Source organism: Gymnoscopelus braueri (genome assembly GCF_963280865.1).
Source record: "Gymnoscopelus braueri genome assembly, chromosome: 23".
Taxonomy (NCBI): domain Eukaryota; kingdom Metazoa; phylum Chordata; class Actinopteri; order Myctophiformes; family Myctophidae; genus Gymnoscopelus; species Gymnoscopelus braueri.
The window spans coordinates 22,281,117-22,302,072 of NC_137625.1; the positions used below are offsets into that span (position 1 = coordinate 22,281,117).

The 20,956-nt window shown below is 43.1% G+C and overlaps 1 protein-coding gene across 1 annotated transcript in view; it reads left to right on the plus strand.

Moving 5' to 3' along the window:
• LOC308079443 (fatty acyl-CoA reductase 1) overlaps positions 1–20,956 on the plus strand; it is an 84,547-nt gene that overhangs the window by 39,512 nt on the left and 24,079 nt on the right. The window contains exon 3 of the mRNA XM_080420932.1: positions 19,118–19,293. Coding sequence (XP_080277058.1) covers positions 19,118–19,293 — 176 coding nt within the window. The remainder of the gene's footprint in view (positions 1–19,117; positions 19,294–20,956) is intronic.

Here is a 20,956-nt window from a genome sequence, read left to right on the forward strand (position 1 = left end):
TGTTGCCTATAATGATGACAAGGCCAAAATAGGGGTGCTAGGGTTTTTTATGTGGTTAAAGCTTTGTGTCTGACATGCATGAAATACTAAAGCAAGAAAAATGATGCCCTGCCTCTAAATATTAATTATGTTCCTGTTTTCTAGTTGCCAAGTGTTGCTAGGGACTCGTGATTTGAGGGAGAAATGGCAGCGGAAATTGTATTCCAGAAGCTGTACATTTATAGCATTCTGCCTGAATAGCTTGCAGGTACAACATTGATGCCAAGCTATCCATTTTGATTACATTCTCACTTCCTTATGATTGTCAATCAAAACTTTATTTATATACCACTTTTCATTCAACATTCGACCCCATTTAATGGCATTTCTATCCCTGGGACCCCAATTTATATTGTAAAATCAATGTTAATTTAACTCTGAGTGTGTACAAATGGAACCAAATGGACCCGTTGGTTCCATTTGTACACTCTCAGAGTTACAGACCCATAAGGGTCCATTTGGTTCCTATCCATCATTTAGCTGGGGACCCCCTGGAACCCCCTCAAGTACCCCTGGGGGTCCCCGGACCCCACTTTGAGAACCAATGCTCTAGTTCAGAGGTCTTCAACAGGGGGTCCGCGACCCCTAGCGGGTCCGCAGAGGTACTGCAGGGGGTCCGCAAAATTGTTGTTTGATTAAACAATTTTTTTATTTATTTTTTCAATTTGTCTTTAAACATAACAAGACATATTTCAATAGCTTAGTATTGAATGCACAATAACATGTTATGTTTTTACATATTTTGTAGAGAAAGGTCCTTTTGCACACTTTCTGGGATAGCCCTGAAACAAGACTGTCATACCATGACAGTCATGGTGCTACTTGTTCCTGTTTTTTGAAAATAGTACATTTACAACCAGCACATCACATAAACGTTCAGATTTCAAATATAAAGTGCTTCCCCCCCCCCGGCCACGGATGTTACAAGTTAAAGTGCACGGGTCTAAGTACCTGTATCCTCCGTATTGTTAAATAAAAAGCTTTTTAATTCCGATCGCCGGCCATTTTCTCCAAATCTTCTCCATATGCTTTCAAATACACGCCCCTATCGGTTGGGAGGTGTATTGCACCCTGATTCATTACTAAAAAAAATAATAAAAAAAGGAAATAGCCGGTGATCGGATTAATTTAATTTTATTGAACAATACGGAAGATACGGGTACTTAGACCTGTGAGCTTTAACTTGTAACATCCGTGGCTGGGGGGTCAGCACTTTATATTTGAAATCTGAATGTTTATGTAGATGTACTGGTTGTAAATGTAACATTTAAAAAAAACAGGAACAAGTAGCACCATGACTCTTGTGACAGACGAGCTTCATGTGAACCATGGCTACTACTGGGACAACCTGTGCGTAGGAGCAGGCAACCATTTTTTTCATGTTTATACATATAAAACACTATTTTATACATAAATATACGATATATGTGGTAGCCCCCCCTACCCTACGAGGTAGGGGGTCCCTGCTCCATCACCCCACCAGTTTGGGGGTCCCTGGCCTGAAAAGGTTGAAGACCCCTGCTCTAGTTTGTATTTAAAAAATAACATTCTCAGCTACCCTGTCAGCAAAATTTTAAATTGGAAGGCCAAGTTGCTCTGTTAGTTAATTCACTTATGGATTTTTTTTCTAGGAGGTTTGCCTTGTTAATTTCACTCAGAGCTAACATTGAGGATATTGTGCACCAGCCTCATTTCAGGAGTAAATTATTGATGCTGATGGTGGCGGCTATTAGATCCTCTTGCTATACAGTACACACAGTAACAGTATATCACGGCTGTGTCTTTGCGAGGGTCTCTTTCGTATACGATGCACAGCCTCTGCTATATAAACACCGGAGAGATGTATGTCCTGTCAGGAGATGGCTGCTACAGTGAGACTACAGCATTAACCCATTAAGACCGGGAACGCATGATGTGTGTCATTTGTAAGATTTCTTTGGCTATTCAAAAATAGCAGCTATGAAATCTTTGGATATATATATATTTAAAGCGAATATTTTTACTCAAATCTTTGCTTCTAGGGGGTCCCTGGAATAACATATTTTGAGATGGGGGTCCGCACAGTGGTGGCTTATCCAAGGGGCTTGAGGTGCTGAAGCACAGGGCACCAACCCTTGGGGGGGCACCAAATGGCGTGAAGAAAAACGGCGAAAAACGCCGTTGACAAAACCGTTGACAAAACCGTCCCGGGGGGCACCAAACCGGGTCCAAGCACCGGGCACCACAAAGGGTTAATCCGCCCCTGGGTCCGCGGCCAAATACATATAATTTTAGGGGTCCATGACATGAAAAAGTTTAAGAACTACTAATTATAGCAACATATGTTTTTACAAAAAAAAATAAAGGATTTAGAAGACATTTGTAGAATCCCCAGAGACAAAGATTTGAGTCAGAATGTTCGCTTGAAAAAATATATATACAAAGATTTGCACACATTTTCACGGTTTTTCAAAAAGAATAGCAGATCTACAGGCTATGAGCTTGTAGATCTTCTATTTTTGAATAGCCAAAGTATAAGATAATGGTTAAAGCGGTTAAAATCTAAAGTGACAGGTGCTTCCCCGGTCTTAATGGGTTAACGAGAGGGTGTCGTGCCAGACGCTGACGTATATGCTCTCCGTGCGGTGCGTTTCAGCCCCTCCGCAGCCCTGTTGTTTGTGGTTGGCAGATCTTCTCGGCCTTCACCGATCCAACATGGCTGCATGCACTCGCTGTCCCTGTGCATCTGAGGCTGGTTGGCAGTGGTGTAAAAAGTAACTAAGTACATTTACTCAAGTACTGTACTTAAAGGTAGGGTAAGTGATATTTTTTGGCTAAAACAAAAAGTATTTTGTTAAAAGGTTAAAGCACTATATTCTGATAGTAATCATTGCTATAGAGTGTTTGTTCAGTAACAGGAGTCTCCATGTCTCTCCAGCTCTTTAATAAACAGAAAATTCATTTTTCGGTAGGTGTCAAAATCTCAGCCAATCAGGAGAAAGTACCCATTTTAAGCTTCATTTTTATAGTGTTCCAGTTCCAATTTTGCCTGCTCACTTAGTGTCATCACTTCCAATTTCACTTGTTTAATCTATATCCTGATTGAGTTCTCTATCCTGATTGGATATAATTGGAAATGAAACTGAAACAAAAATGCATTTTCTGTTTTATAAAGAGCTGGAGAGACAAGGAGACTCCTTTTACTGAACAAACACTCTATAGCAATGAGTACTATCAGAATATAGAGCTATTTAACACTTATTTTAACCAAAGAAAATCACTTACCCTACCTTAAGTACAATTGTGAGGTATTTTTTACTTTACTGGAGTATATCCAATTTTCAGTACTTCTACTCCACTTCATCTCTGAGTGGCTTCCAGGGGTTATCCAGCAAAAAGCGTTATTTAAAAAAGATCTAAAATAGCCAATCTACAAGCTCACAACGTGGTCCGATGCGACAGCTTGTAGATCTGCAATTTTCTTTTTAAATGTTTTGCCTTGCATGGCAGGCATGCACAAAATAATCAGTATGGCCTCAGAAACAGTGCATGGAGGGTTTTCTGACATCACAACCCTGTCTGACCATCGATACCCTGCAGTACCTGTGAGCAGTGACTAAATAAACTACTGAATAGGACAATACATTGATATGAAAAGCAGTGGCGTACCCACTGTAGAGGCAGGACAAAAAAAATCTTGCCTGCCCTAAATGTAGTTCCTGGGGACGCTACTGATGAAAAGTGTCTTTTCCTGGTTTTAATCACACAGGAAAAGTATTCTCAACAATAGCGGGAAAAGACAATCTACAAGCTTGTGATCAGCTATTTTTGAAAATGTTTGAAAAAAACAAAAATATATATATTGTGAAATTAGTTTTTGTCCATATCGCCCACCCCTACTACTGAACCAAGTGCAGAGTCTTGGTGGCTTTGTTTTTGTTTGTTTTCAAAACCTCCACAACACCATTGAATGGCCCTGTATTACATCTGGTGTTCCCCGTATTGAATGTAGCCTAATAGATGGTGAAAACAGAAATGCAGCTGGAGGCATGAAGGCAAAGGAAGCCTGCAAATGTATCTCCATGAAATATGGAAGTATACGGAACCCCAGGGGAACCACATCGATCAGGCCTGTCCTTGTGTTATTACTCAGGCCTTAAGGTGTGTGTGTGTGTGTGTGTGTGTGTGTGTGTGTGTGTGTGTTTGCGCGTGCTTGCGCGGGTGTTATCGATCTGGTCTGGAAGAACGAGCGTCATTTCGGTAGTGGGGCCGGAGGTTAGTGCTTGCCCCATGGGGTCCGGTGGCATGCAGGACAGATGAGAAGACAGAGAAGATCGTGTTCATCAAGATTACAGCAGCTCTGCAGTATCCCTCTCCCCAGGACACACACTTTATCCACTACGTGCAGCAGCTATCAGCCAGTTCCCAGGGTGCTGCCTTTCAGGCATATGCTGTAAATTAATGAGAACGCTTTCCATTCCACATTCCGTATGCGTGTGCGTGTGTGTGTGCAGTGCTATATTTGCCATATTCTGTCATGATGTCATGTCAAAACTATGGTCGCTTGAGCATAAGGCGAGGACATTTCTGCTTGGCTTCTTCCATAATCTCTGGGATTGATGAAAACAGCACACTCTGGCATAATGCTTGACCGCTCATGCAGTACCACTGCTCAGCCTCAGCTGGGGTTTATGGGTGCTACTTCTCACTAGTGCTGTCAGAATTTTCTGTATTCGAAAATAATTAGAATGTGAAAAAATGTATAACATTTGAATGCTAAAATTGCCATTCAAATGTCATTTTTGAAATATTTTTTTTAATTTTAATATATATATATATATATATATATATATATATATATATATATATATATATATATATATTATATATTTAATTTCCTGACCTACCAATGCGAAAACAAATGCTTTCATCATGTCACACATGATCAACAATAAAGTTTGAGTGCATGCACTGCACACAGAAAGTTCCCTTATATCAAACCACAGAAATACTGCACAGTGTTAATTTAACTCTGAGAGTGTACACTCTCAGAGTTAAATTAACACTTATAGGATTTTACTGTATACAATCTCTGTCCCCTCAAACTGTTATACTCTGTTACTATTGATCTGCTCTTGAATTGTGTACAATGATGGGGGTAGCCTGAGAAACCCCTACGTTTTGATTAGCTTGCTTTCTGGGGCTCCACCCTCTACCCTTGAAGATTCTATGCTCTTAAGAAGCTGGTAGATTGGGGGTTGAAGAGGCAGGCTGATGGCCAACAGATATGATGGCATCCGAACCGTTCCTGATACTTAACACTTCATTTATCTAGATCTACTTGGGATTTTCTTTTTTAAACGGATCAAGCGGTTATCAGCTTGCCTGGCATTGCCAGGGTTATTGCGCTGACAACGCAACGATCAGGTTTTGGTACAGCATTGGCCGGGTTATTGCACGGGTGAAATAGGCTCCATCTCTCCCTCTCCGTGTTATTGCGTGGGTGAAATATTTGCTCTCCCTCTCTCTCCCTCTTTGGGTTATTGTGTGGGTGCACTGTGCAGTGGTGGAAAAAGTACTCAAATTCTTTACTTAAGTAAAAGTACAGTACCAATACTGCAATATAGAAATACTACTCTGTTACAAGTAAAAGTCCAGAATTAAAAATTTACTTGAGTAAAAGTACAAAAGTATTGGCATCAAAATGTACTTAAAGTACCAAAAGTAAAAGTACTAAAATATTTGAAAATAGCGGATCTACAAGCTCACAACGCGTCGCGATGCGACGCATTGCGACGCATTGCGACGCGTTGTGAGCTATTTTCAAATAGCCTATATATAAAATAGGGCTAAATAATAATAATTATAATTTCTATCTGAAAAGTAACTAGTAACAAACATTTTCAAATAGTTGTAGTGGAGTAAAAGTACAATATTTGTAAAAGTATTGGAAATTGGAAATTCTCAAGTAAAGTACAATTACCTCAAAATTGTGCATAAGTACAGTACTTAAGTAAATGTACTTATTCACTTTCCACCACTGCGTGGGTGAAATAGGCTCTCCCTCTCTTGATTCCTGGCATTACGTCAAAGTGTCCTCGAGCAGGACATCGAACCCCTAACGGGTTGGTGCTTTGAGTGGCTACTTCCACTGTTGGTGTGTGAATGTAACACATCAACCCGATCTCACATGACTTAGTATACATTGCACGGGAGTGTCATTCCGTGCACAGAGAACTGGAAAACCCGAAAATCCGTGCATAGCCACCTCGCATCTCCCCCATTGACTAAACCATTTCGGAGGCGCGCAGTCTCAAGGGAACTGGAGCCATTCCCTTGAGCCTGCAACGTTCCCTTGAGCCTACTCAGCGCCGTTTGAGTTCTGTACCGATAGGCACAGAATCGTACATTTTGTTGTGGGGACTGCTCTGCTTCCGGGTTTTTCCGGGTTGCAACTGTTACGCCCACCGTGGGACTCGCCGTACATATGCACGGATTTTCGGGTTCTCTAGGCGACTATGCACGGAATGACGTGCACTGGCTCCGTGCAATGTATACTACATTCTGTGAGATCAGGCTGCACATGCAAAGCGCTATACCATTTGCTAACAATCATTGTCGACGGTGCTGGAAAAGTGTTGGGCATCATCGTGATATCCTCCAATAAAAGTGTGTAATGTTTTATGGTTTAACAGTAACCCAACCCAATTCCATTATTCAACTCATTTAGACATGAGTGCATGTCAGGAAATGGAGGTCAGCGCTGAGGATGCAGTAGTTAATTGCCTCTTGTCTGACATACTTTGGCAGACCCTACCTAACTACTGTAAATTTTCCATCCTGCTTGCTTGCGTGATTGGCTCCATCACCCTGACTCAGCAGTGTGTGAGTACCAACCAATGGCGCGGATCCAGCTAACAGATGTTACCCACAGAGCAGGAAGAGGGAAATGTGTAGAATCAGGCCTTCAAAGTGCTTAACTACCTAAAAGTGCTGTACCAGGAGCTGCCTCAGATATTCTTTCGCCCAACGAGGCCATTTGATCCAGCATTTTCACTTGAACACAAAATGTGCGTGTCTGTCAGGCTGCAAAGTATATAGCAGTGTTGATTTTGATAGCACATTTTGATTTTGTTTTAGTCATAGTCTTCTGAATCAAATTCCATTTAGCTTTAGTCATATTTTTGTCATCTGAAATGTTTTAGTTTTTGTCTACTTTTAGTCGAGATCATCGTCGACTAAATCTGCATTTGATTTAGTCGACAAAAATGTTGGCGGTGCCTTGATGGCGTCGTAATACCTGATTTTACACTTGGTTGCATGCTGAAAATAGCAGATCTACAAGCTCACAACGCGTCGCAGTGCGACGCGTTGTGAGCTTGTAGATCTGCTATTTTCAGAGCGCAACACCTGAGCGCAACCAAGCATAAAATGACGTGTCTTTTAGTTTGACTGAATCCCTTCTACACTCGTCCCTCCCCAACATTTAAGTCAAGTTTTTATTTGTTGACAAAATTGTCAATATATTTAGTCTTAGTTTCAGTCATCATAGCTTAGCTTTGATTTAGTTTTTATTTAGTTTTCATCAGTGAAAAAAGGTAGTCGACGAACGCTTTTCGTCATAGTTTTAGTCGACGAAATCAACACTGCTGTATCTCAGATGTCAGTGTGGATTACATTCAACCTGGGCAGGAGTTTGCACAGCCCTGGTCACAAGATGTTACACTGTGGCCACTAACAATGCAGAGCCAGTGGCCCAAGTGACCACTTGTCTTGGAGACTGCGTGCATTACTTAACACATTGACTGCCTAGAACGAGTTAACTCGTTTTTACTCGTTTTTAAAATCCATCACTTGATTGCCTAGATCGAGTTAACTCGTTTTTAAGGAAAAAAATGTTTTTCCAAAAAAAAAATTATTTAGATATTTTTTAATTTGACCCAAAGACCAAGGAGATATGATTAGTCGAAGATCTAGACTCCTATCCACTTCCTTGTTAACTTAAAACTTTAACATTTTGTATCTCAGCTCCTGAGTACTTTACTTTTTAGTTTTTTTTTTCAATGAAAAATCTCTGGCAATAAACTGCAAAAAATCTGAAATAACTCAGGCAATCAATGTGTTAACTAAACTGTGACAGCCCAAAATATTATTTTACTACAAAAATAGGATTTTACTCTCATAATAATGACATAAGACATCACTACTCTGCAACAATAGGTGCTTTGCATGGTCACTTCAGCAAAGTACCCATCACTCAGCCAGTGAGCAGCCCCGCCCCTTGCCATTGCCTTATGGCTGTTTGAAAATAGCCAATGTACAAGCTCACAACGCGTTGCAATGCAATGTGTTGGGAGCTTGTGGATCTGCAATTTTTTTTAATGTTGACAAATCTTCTCTTATGGGGGTCCCTGGAACAAAATCCTTTCAAATGAGGGTTCGCGGGAAAATTTGGGGGTCCTTGACATGAACATTTTTGAGAACCACTGGTCTAAGACCGATGTAATCAGTACTTTGATCTTGCTAATCTATTTGACATATTATAAAAAATGTATTAATAAAACCATATTTTTCGTTCTTGGGGCGTATATATATATACGTGACATAAAATAAAATGCCCATAATTACAAAGTTACAAACTTAAAGCTCCACATTTTTTGTGATTACAATGTTATTTTGTCCAATCTGTATGGTAGAGTATACAATAAAAGTTATTATACAATTGGGGCGGTTGTATTTGGTCTCCCTGCTCTTCTATTGAGACATTTAAATCCTGTGTCTGGTTTGACACGACTGGTTGACAAGTGGTACAGCCTGAAGGCCAAAATTCGATTTCTCCCCTGAGCAAGCAGGCCGGCTCTATTAGTTCAATGGAAAAAAGTTCAGCACTTGCACACGAGACCTGGGTTCAAATTCGGAGTAGAACAGGAAAGTTACAGAGGGTAGCTTTAAGAGAGAAAACTATATATTAAAATATGAATTGTAGATCGACTCATATAATGTATATCCATGGTTGATAAATCATTTATATTCATTCATATATGCACTGTTGAAATACAGTAGATGATGTACTGTAATAACCACTTCAATCTGCCTAATAAAGGGCCTTAAATCCTGGAAAATAATACAATTATCATTAGAGCCCGATTTCTTTGGTGTGTAATGTGTATACGCTTGGAGCTGCAAAGGTCAATGTTAGTCTTTTCCCTAAAGCTTAATTCACCTAAAAAGAAACTGATCAAGCACCAGTTTTGTAAATGTGCCAATAACAACTGGGATGAGGAAGCCTAGCTCTGTAGTCCAGTCCAGGGGTCTTCAACGTTTTCAGGCCAAGGACCCCCTAGCTGAGAGAGAGATGAAGCAGGGACCCCCTCTATATTGTATACAATTGTGTTTCAGATCTGCTATTTTTGGCTAAAGTTCTCCTCAGAAAAAGGGATGCTAGTGTCCAAGTGGTTAAGGTAAAAATAAATAAATAATCATGTCACACAAAGATTTGGCAGAACCCCTGTAGTAACTCTGAGGACCCCCTAGGGGTCCCGGACCCCCTGTTGAAGACCCCTGCTGTAGTCAATACTCCTCTGGGAGTAGCAAAGTGGTGGTGCTGTGTAGTTCATGGGAGGTGTGTGTGTTTGTCGGGGCCCTGAGTCACACTAGGGAGTGTTTGCTAGTGGACACCCCACCTAGGAAATGACACATTCCTGTGGCTCAACCCAGAAAGCAAACCACTGCATTAACCCATTAAGACCGGGAACACATCGGTGTGTCATTTTTAGATTTCTTTGGCTATTCAAAAATAGCAGATCTACAAGCTCATAACGCGGCATCGAGTGCCGCGCTATGAGCTTGTAGATCTGCATTTCTTTTGAACGTTTTTGCAAATTTGTGCAAATCTTTGAATATACATATTTTTTACATTTTTAACTCAAATCTTTGCTTCTGGGGGTCCCTGGAACAACATATTTCGAGCTTGTATATCTGCTATTTTTGAATAGCCAAAGTATTAAATTATGGTTATAGCTCAAATCTAAAATGACACAGATGCGTCCCCAGTCTAAAAGAAAACCCCAGCTGACTCACGTGTGTAAACATACAAAAATAATTAAATGACGGTGTTCAGTGGAATGCGAGGAGAAAGTCTATTGAAAGACACATTATTGAGCTAATAATCCAGTGCAGCCATAGAGTAGGGTGTTTCACATCAACCAAAGGCAATCCACCCTATTTGTCATTGACCCAAAGATTGCATAAGCGAGTCTGATCGACGATGGCACGTGGGGGATCTGACACGTTCATTCTCACTGACACTGCTCTTCCTGGAGCTACTTTTATACGCCGTCTCACACACAGCAACAAGACAAAGGCCAGCTTGTGCCTTCATTCCACCTGTTACACCACTGTCGGCCATGTGTGTGCACGGCTTGCAGACAACATTCCAGGGTGGGTGGAGGATTAAGTGAACTCTGATCTGGATTTAGATATCTCTTTACAATGACCCCCGGGTTGCATGACTTTCTGTTTCATGCGGCACGCAGCGAATTGACTCTTACGCTTCATATATATGCTCCATCGCACAGCCGCGTCGCATGCTGAAAATAGCCCATCTAAAAAGCCCACAACGCTTCACATCTGCAACGTGAGCTTGTAGATTGGTTATTCTTGTACATGAATCAGCCTTTTTGCGCGAATTCCGGTGGTAGTGTGGATGTAGAAATAGGGGTCGACTGCACTGTATTGTTCTCTTGTTGCTGGTCGAGTGGCTGTGAGACACTGACTCAGGGCAACGGAGAAGGTCAGTCGGTGGTCAGAATCAGAATCAGAATCAGTTTTAGTGTCACATCACAGGTTTACAAGGTAAAGAAGTGGGTGAAATTCGTTTTTGTACATCGTTCCCATCGCAACGTTAATTTCCATAGAAAGAAGAGGGGGGGGGGAGAAGAAGAGGGGTGGGGGGCAAGTGGGAAGGAGATCAAAACAAGAGAGCAACAGAAGGCCAGACAAGTTATCTACAAATTTACAAAGTACCTGAGATAATAAAAAACTAAGGTGCCTGAGCATAGCAGCAATGTATGTATACTGTGCATGTTATACTTATACTGTGCATGATATACATATGGACGTTAACACATCCACCGCCAAGGGCTAATCTCATAATGTACTCACCAGTGCCAAGGTTTTATTGTTGTTTTTTGTTTTTTTCAGGTCGCCATAGGCCCCGTTAAAATCCTTTAGATTGCCCGATCCAATGTTTGTAAACAACGGGCACATGTCCTGGTGTCTACTCGTCGAGACCGCGTGTCAAACGGAGCCGCCATGTTTGAGTTCTGAGCGTTTATGTTAACATGGGAAATGCGAGGATGAAAAACTACATGTCCTGTACAGGGGTTTTACAGGGGTTTTTCGTGTACGACTTAGAATGAAGGCAGACGGGAAACAAAAAACAAAAAAATGGTCCCCCTGGAAAATTGAAAAAAAAAAAAAATCGAAAAAAAGGAAAAAGCACCACAGCCCGTAGGGCTACGGTCTCGGCGCTTAACAGTTGGATTTAACGGCCCGTAGGACTACGGTCTTGGCGGTTAATGTGTTAAGGTGCTTAGAGAAAAAAAAAGAGCACAAAAAACAAACAAAAAAAAAGTCAGTGCGTTATACATGGGATTAAGGTGCAAAAGGTCAGTGCGTGTCCACCTAGGGTGGACTGACCCTAGTATAATCCGCAAGTAGCTCCATGAGGGAGTGCAACAAAAAAGTCATTTGTACCTGGTGTAGTCCACAGGTGTGTCCGAGGGGGAGCTACGTCCAAGTCATTGTCCCTGGTATAATCCACAGGTGTGTTCAGGAAGAGCCAGAAAAGTTTTTGCACCGCCTGCTGTCAGGCTGCTGAACAAGGCTTATGCCTCATTCAGCATCCTGACAGCAGCCGGATTAAAACTGGACCAGTACCTGGTGGTGGAACTCTTGATACTGCGGTAGAGCCCCTTGCCCGGTCGCGGTCGTTGTAGGGGTTTGAACAGTCTGTGACTTGGGTGGTGCTTGTCCTTGATGATGCGCTTGGCTTTGACCACGCACCGCTTTTTGTACAGTTCCTGGAGCGCTGGGAGCTCGATTCCCATTATCCGCTCTGCCGATCGCACTACTCGCTGTAGGCTGATCTTTTCTCGGGCAGTGCAGTTCCCGTACCAGGCCGTGACACAACCTGTTAGGATGCCTTCAACAGAACTGTTGTAATACAGCCTGAGGATGCGACGTCCTACTCCGAGCTTCTTCAGGCGGCGGAGCCAGTACAGTCGCTGCTGAGCCTTTTTCCTCACGTGTGTGGTGTGCGTCTCCCATTTGAGGTCCTCCTCGATGTGTACTCCGAGGAACTTGAACTCGCTGACCCTTTCCACTGCAGCACCGTCGATGAGGATGGGCGCATGGTCTCTCCGCGGCCTCCTGAAGTCCACGATCAGTTCTTTGGTCTTGTCGACGTTAAGAGAGAGGTTGTTCTCCCGGCACCAGAGTGCCAGTGAGTTGATCTCCTCTCTATAGTCAGACTCGTCGTTGTTGACGATTCGGCCTATCACTGTCGTGTCGTCCGCGTACTTTATGATGGTGTCACGCCGTTACGTCCTGCACGGCTCTGTTGCGTCTGCGTGGATCGCATTACAAAGTCTGGCAGCTGCACACAGACATTTTATGGATTGCTGGTAAATCATAAGATGAGCACAAAAAAAAAAAGGTGTGTTTGTGTGTGTTGTATGTTAATTGGCTCAGTGGTTGCGGGTGTTTGTGTCTAATGTGTGTGTTGTTTACAGTACGAAGTGCGAATTATGCCTTGGTGTGTAAGCTGTCCTGGGTGGCAAAGTGCTCTCGCTGAGGGGGACAATTGTTGAATAACAGCTTCTAACAGCTGTTTAATATCCCTCTTTGCGTCTCCCTCTTTTCTATTTCCATCTCTCTCTCACTGCTCACCAGTGTTGTCTAAGATTAATAACAAATGAGGCCTATTCCAGATGACTCACTGCCTTGACCCAAAACTCCACAAATGGCGGTGAGGGAGAGAGGGGCGTCACATGTTGTTATACAACTGGCCAAAAAGCTACTGCATCACAATAAACCCTATACGTAGCTCCCCAAGTATTGAGGTGACTTTTGCATGCATAAGTACACAGCAATACAGAAAAGGTTATGTAATGCAGTTACAGTAGCAGTGGTGGAAAAAGTACTCACATTTTCTACTTAAGTAAAAGTATCAATACTGCAATGTAGAAATACTCTGTTACAAGTAAAAGGCCTGTGTTCAAAATGTTACTTGAGTAAAAGAACAAAAGTATTGGCATCAAAATATACTTAAAGTACCAAAAGTAAAAGTACAAAAATGTTTGAAAATAGCCGATCTACAAGCTCACAACGCGTCGCGATGCGACGTGTTGTGAGCTTGTAGATCGGCTATTTTCAAATAGCCTAGGTATAAAATAGGGCTGAAGTGGTTAATATATGTTTTATAATATCATAATGTATCTGAAAAGTAACTAGTAACTAAAGTTTTCAAATAATTGTAGTGGAGTAAATGTACAATATTTGCCTCTGAGAGGTAGTGGAGTAGAAGTAAAAGTACTGAAAATTGGAAATACTCCAATAAAGTAAAAATTCCTCAAAAGTGTACTTAAGTACAGTTCTTAAGTAAATGTACTTACAGTAGTTACTTTACACCACTGTACAGTAGGCAGCACACACACACACACACATGCGTGCGCGTGCACACACATACGCACGCACGCAGCACACGCACACACGCACGCAGAGTGTAGTGTTGCTGTCATCATAAAGATTTCCTCATGAATATATAATACGTATTTAACTATTCCTTTCAGTGCAGTAAGCCTTCTCCTCTTGCAGTCCACAGAACTTTTGACGGCATTCAATGACCTCAGAGTCTGACTTTTCTTTTCGGGGGACACACCCGGAATTTCGGGCAGCATGGCCACTGCCCACCAAACTTTGGTTTGACCAGGAAGTCCTAAAAAAAATGTAAAACGGCAGAATATCTAAACTGGACTCTGTCTCTCTCTCTCTCTCGCTGTCCTTTCCCTTTTCCCTAGTGAAGATCAGGGATGTTACAAGCCCTGGCCAGAGAAGATATGAGATACTCTCTGCGGGAGACAGACAGTAATAGGGACGGGCGGGTATAGTGCACCGAAGTCTGACGTAATTTACACATCCTACCTGAGTCGCGTTTCCCCTCCCCCCCCGTTCTGAATTCCCATAGACGTGTTTAATCTTGCGTCAAATAAGAACTGTGTTCCAAAAATAAACAAATGACCCCGGCGGTTTTACTCTTATGGATATGAAGCATCAACTGACGGCGAGAAAACGCTAATGTTACTTCAGACGAATTAGTTGAATTTTCGCCAGAAACAGACTGTTTCAAATATGAGTGACTGACTATCATAAACGATACAGAGCCACCTCCCTGACAATACCGCCAAGACAGTTTGTTTATTTTTGGACCACAATTCTTATATGAGACGATTCTAAGATGACCCAATGTTATTCTCCATAGCGAAATTACTTTACGAACCAGGGGATGGACGAGTGACGTCAGGACTTCAGTACTCTATGGGACGTTGTGGGAGTGGTGGGGGTATGGAGGTGGGGCAGTTGTGGGGTACAGGGTTAGGGTATGGGGGGGGAATTATGTTGCGGGGCCTGGGCCATCACGTAGGATGGGGCCAAACGCCCGCTGGGTGCTTTTTTCTAGTTACATTAATTTATCGCACCTGTGCGATATGGCAGAGATTGAGAGAAGACAGAGAACATTAATACAGTTAAAGCTACCTCAGTGGGAACCGTGGTCAATACACATTAGGCTACTCTCTCTCTAAAAAAATGTTGTAACTAGAAAGAGTGCTCCTCGGAGCACAGGTCTCCGCCAGGTCAGGTAGGTTATTGTGGCCTCCTGGTGGCGCTATAATAGGCCAATGTGAAAAGGGTGGCATTTCTTCTTAGGCCTTTCAATCGGACACTGCATTCATGATTTGAGGCATTTTGTCCAAAAATGTGTTTTGCTAAATTAGACCTGCTGGTGGCGCTATAACAGGCCAATGTGAAAAGGGGGGCATTTCTTCCTCGGCCTAGTGGGAATCTGTAAGCAAAATTTCACGGAAATTGCACACTGCGTTCATGTTTTGAGGCATTTTGTTCAAAACAGACCAATCCTGCAAACTTTAGAAGCCACTGTAAGCCAAATAGGATGGAATATGAAATATCGGACAGATCCATCAGAATCACATGACTATGGAGATGCAGTGTACCAATTTGCGTGTTTTTTGGACAGAATCTGAAGGAATAATCTCCAAAAATGTATTTTACATAAGTCGGCCTCCTGGTGGCGCTGTAAAAAGCAGATGTGAAAAATGCAGTCCAGATGTTTTTCCTTTGGCCTCTAGGGAGTGTGCGTGCAAAGTTTCACGCAGATCGGTGCAGTTATAGTTGAAAAATGCAAATCGGCCAGTTATAGCGCCACCATGAGGCTGATTTGAACATTTTCAAGTGGCATTTCTTCCTCGGCCTAGTGGGAATGTGCGTGTGCAATTTTATGGAAATGGCAAGCTGCGTTCATGATTGGAGGCAGTTTGGTCAAAACGGACCAATCCTGCAAACTTTGGAAGCCATTTTTAGCCAATCAGGATGGTATATGAAAAATCTGAAAGACCCGTTTCGTTTAATGACTATAGAGATACTGTGTACTGATTTACGGGATTTTTGGACAAAATCTGTAGGAGTACTGTCAAAAAATATGTTTTGCACAAATCAGCCTCCTGGTGGCGCTATAAAAGGCCCATGTGAAAAATTTGGGGCAGAGGTTCTGCTGTGGCATCCAGGGAGTGTGTGTGCACAGTTTCACTGTGAGCAAGCCAACGGTGCCGGAGATTAGCTGTCCACAGACAGAATGACGGACACACGGACGGACACACACGGACGGACGGACAGGGGGCAAAACATACTCTCTCGCCATGCCTTTCGGCCTAGCGGAGACAATAATAATAATGATAATAATAAAGAAAATCAAATAACCATGTAGAATATTGAGTACCTGGTGTTCCCAGTTCTTATCATATTCCTGTCAAACACTGACCATGTTGCTCCTGTGTGGGGGCTGGATCAGTATACACATTGGGAGCAAGTAAGGGTGATTCAAGACGGAGACTATGAAGCCTGAGTTATACTTAGTTACAGAAAAGTCTACAAGCTCACAACGCATCACACTGTGACGCAGTGTGAGCTTGTAGATCTGCTCGCTGTGCTCTTGTCTACAGACGAAATACCACATAATCCTGCTATAATCTGCACAATCTTTGTTTCACTCTATGAGGAGTAATATCTGGGAAGGAATTTGAGACGATAAGAAATAAATGTAAACAGTAATACAAGATCAGAGGCTTGGGGTTGGCACAATGTCTTGGCACAATATATCCAAGGCTTAGGACCCTTAAGTTCCACTGTGGTTTGAAATCTTATGAGAAAATGAAAACTCAAATGAAACTCACTCTCTGAAACCTGTGTACTGACTCAGAGGGAGAGAAAGACGGAGAAGAGAGGTCAGTCCTACTCCTCCCGCCCAACACTCCCTGCTTACTGGTGCCGCCCCAGCCCGTGTATGAGTACGTGCAATCACAAATATCACCCTCCCCTCCCGGCTTTCCTCCCCCAAACACGGGCCAATTGTGTTCGTACAGACGCTCAACAAAGCTGGCTGCACCGCGGTAGATTCGAACCCCTAGACTCCACAGTGGTGGGGCAGGTACTTCACCGCTGTGCCACCCGAGCGCCGCCCCCCAAAAATGACTTAAGTTGTATCGAATGGAGAAGGAATGGAAGTGCATTGGGGTCAGAGGAGTGATTGAGGCCACTGACTGTGGGCATCAGAGCGCTCTTTGTTACAGGCACAAGGAAAAGAAAGGCATTGTGGGAGACTGGTATTCTTTTGTTAAGAGGCTCATCGGACGATCAGTGGTCTTGTGCCAGCCTAGCACTGCTCTTGTTTACCGCACGACCTCCCTCCACGACTCGCCTAGCATAAATGAGCAAACTGTCTTGACAATATACCCTTCACACCGACTGCATTTCTCACGGTGGCAGGGAAAGAAAAACAATCTCACCACAACCGTTGCCAACGCGGTCTGAGACATCTCAGCCAAAGCAGGGCTCTATTAGTGGGACAGTACCTTACTTCTTCACAGATACGGGATAAGAAAGTCGATCAAATGCAAGTGCACGGTAGCACAGAACCGAGGGGGGCCTATACCACTGAACACCAGCTCCATTCAAGTACAATCTGGGCCATGTATAAAATGTCACGGCAGCTGAATGGCTCTTCCCCCTCGGCAGTGGAGCCGGCGCGTATACTGTACGTGCGGTTGCCAGTTGTCCCTTCACCACGCACAAGAGAGACCACCATTGTTAAGGACCCTGGGGACAATAAATATTGGGTCCAGAGGGCTGGAAGCAGATGCTCTGTGGACATTCACAGAAACTCAACACTAATGGAACTTTCTTTTCAGCACGCAAACCTGAGATGCCATTCAAAAAGCCCTCACTTCTCACAAACTGCCCTTTGACTGGCCTCTGTTCTCTCATGCACCCTACCTCCCCTTATACGTCAAGCTGGCCCTTAGGAAAAAGGGATGACAGAGGGAGCAAGGAAAGCAAAGATAAAGGAGAGGGAAAGAAGTAGTACAGTGAGTGGAAAGTGATGGGACGGAGTTTGTTGTGTTTGTTCTGGCTTTGCTAGCGTCCCCCAGGGCAGGCAGAGCTACTGTACCATGATGTAACTGTATAAAGTTACTGCAACACATTTAGAAAATAGTACAGCAGGACACAGACAGAGGGAGCAGGAGGAGATACAAGTAATTAAGGAGGAAAAACAACGGGGAAGAGAAGCTGTGAGTGGAAGTGCACTGTCAAATCTGGAGTGCTAAGTTAACTCTGAAAGTTAGCTTCAGAGTTTTTCCACATCTTCAAAGCTCTAAAATAACAGACTGTATAGTACAGTGCTGTAAATCTGGAATGTATTTACTGTAGTGTAGACTTTAAAACAACTTGGGATTTTTGACCAAGGGTAAAAGCCAATGACTCGTGTGGCCAAATTTCATAATTTATTTTGTCAATACAACCAATCAATATGACCAATTCAACTAAATAACTCGGTTTCACAAGAGCATCAAAACCTTCCACTCTGAAGCATTTCATTTTAAATCAACAGTTTGTCATAGTTTTACGTTGTGTTTTAGGGGTCTAGGGGTTCGCATCCACCACGGTGCATCTGGCTTTGTCGAGCGTCTATACCAGGGGTGTCAAACTCGCGTTTTGGGGCCAAATGTGGCCCCCAAAGAGGTCTAATGCGGCCCCCAACATGGTTTTCAGAAAAGTTAAAACATACTACCTATTATGACTCCGCTGCAGCCCCTCCCCCACTGACTATACACACATACATACATATGTGCTTCCTGGTTATGGCTCTAAAGTCCAGTCGATACAGTGTGTACCACGCAAAATGTTCACAATCCATACTGTACAGTTGAGGTAAAGCAGCGTCTACAAAAGCAGAAGCCTGCAGAGCAACCTTTGGGTCTGTGTATCATAAATGAGGTAATAAGGGTGCTGACTGCTGTACAACAGTGACACCTACAGTCAAACCGTCATGTGGACATAACTCTAAAGTGGCATTTATGTGGGTACTGTACTGTGTCATTCTGCAACGGATGCAAAATCCTGTACGTGCGTGTGTACGTGCGTGTGTACGTGCGCGCGTGTGTGTGTGTGTGTGTGTGTGCAAGCGAACCTTGGGGGACGGAGCCTTCAGTGTGGCAGCCCCCACCCTGTGGAACTCTCTCCCAATGGAGATTCGCCAATGCTCTAACACTGGACTCTTATAAGGCTGCCTTGAAAAGACACCTATTCTCTCAGGCTTATGGCAAATAGTTGTTTGTTGTTTTGTTTGGTTGCTTGTTTGTTTGTTGGTTGTTAATTGTTTTGATGTAAAGTGTCCTTGGGTTCATGAAAGGCGCTATATAAATTCAAGCTATTATTATTGTGTGTGTGTGTGTGTTGGACACAGCTGTTTGACCGCGTGCGGGTGGACAACCCGGACTTCCACCAGAAGATCATCCCCATCAGCAGTGAGCTGATGCAGCCCGGCCTGGCCATCAGTCCCGGGGACGTGGAGACGCTCACCGCATGCATCAACATCGTCTTCCACTGCGCCGCCACCATCCGATTCGATGAGCCACTCAAGTGAGAATGCACGCACGCACACGCACACACACCCCCACCCCCTCTCTCTAATGCAGTGGTTAGGGTCCCCACATTACTTTGAAGGGGGGGGGGGGCAGCTAAAGTGACAATTTAAGGACTTTTAATACCTAATACCTAAAAAAGAGGGGGGGGGGGGAATTATAACTACTACATCAAAAGTAAACAACAAACTATTCTATAAAAACTGGTCAAACATTGGCCAAATTGTCAAATAATATGAAAAAATCACACCCTGTGTGAAGTGGGCGGTGTCTTGCTAGCTAATCACAATACTGAATGGAGTCAACCAATCATGTACAAAAAATAAATACATTTATTGAAACACTCTTTATGATGGAAGAAACCATAACTTAAAAAAAAAAAATGTATGGTTTTTTTAAAGTTATGGTTTCTTATATAGGGCTATGCACATGTGTCATGTGACACTGGCCAATCACAGTCCTGAATAGACTGTGATTGGCCAATCACGGTGCATGTTTAGGCGGGGTACTTTTTTTGTAAATTTTTGGCCAATCACAGCGCAGGATTTGTTGTACAAATATCCAAACCTCACTTATAGGGGCGGTTTCACCGCCCAAAAATAGCTGATCTACAAGGTAAGCTTGTAGCTTGTGAGCTTGTAGATTGTCTGTTTTCACGATATTTATCTTGTGGAACCGAGTCAAACTAAATGTAACGCCTCAACTCCTACAATTCCAAGTGCTTATCAGGGTGTGGGGGTCGGGGCCTGGTTGAGAAGAAGAAGCACTGCTCTAATGCATGGCCTGCTCCCATCTCGTTGCTGTCGGGGGAAGAAACCTCTTATCGTCCATGTTTCGTTTTTCGTAAATTAAAGCCCTACTTGATCGTACTACAGCGTCGCACAAAAGCATCAAATGTAGCAGATCCGCAAAAACACTCGAGCTCATAACTTGAGCCACGTTTGTGCCACGGTTCGAGCTTGTAGATCTGCTACTTTTGCTACTTTTTAACAGTTTTGTACATAATGAGGTTTTCCACCCGACAGAGGCGATATGCTCTACACGGGTCTTCAACAGGGGGTCCGGGACCCCTAGGGGGTCCTCAGAGTTACTAAAGGGGGTCCGCCAAATCTTTGTGTGATAGTATTTCGTTTTTTTTACGTTAACCACTTGAACCCTAGAATTCCTTTTCTGAGGGGAACATTAGCCGAAAATAGCAGATCTACAAGCTCTCAACGCCTCGCAGCGCGAGGCGTTGAGAGCTTGTAGATCGGCTATTTTTGGCAAAGAGGCTATAGGCGTAGAGGGAAAAAATAGCAGACTAAGTAAAAAAAAAAAAAAATCTGAAACACAATGTTATACAATATAGAGTAGGGGGTCCCTGCTTCATCTCTCTCTCAGCTAGGGGGTCCTTGGCCTGAAAACGTTGAAGACCCCTGCTCTACACTTAAGCACAAGTCTGTCTCTCTCTCTCTCTGAAGTGTTTTCCTGCCACTCCCATCACTCCTGTGAACCGTTGCAGCATGTTGATCAATCTGCACACTAATTCTTAGGTTCAAAGAAAATTGCACGTAGTATTGGCAAGTACAATGATGCGCATAGTTATTGTTTCATTGCCATTGTTTGGTAGCAGGAAGTGACCCTTATGAGGATGCTGGGGGTCGACTGGAGTGCATTCATGG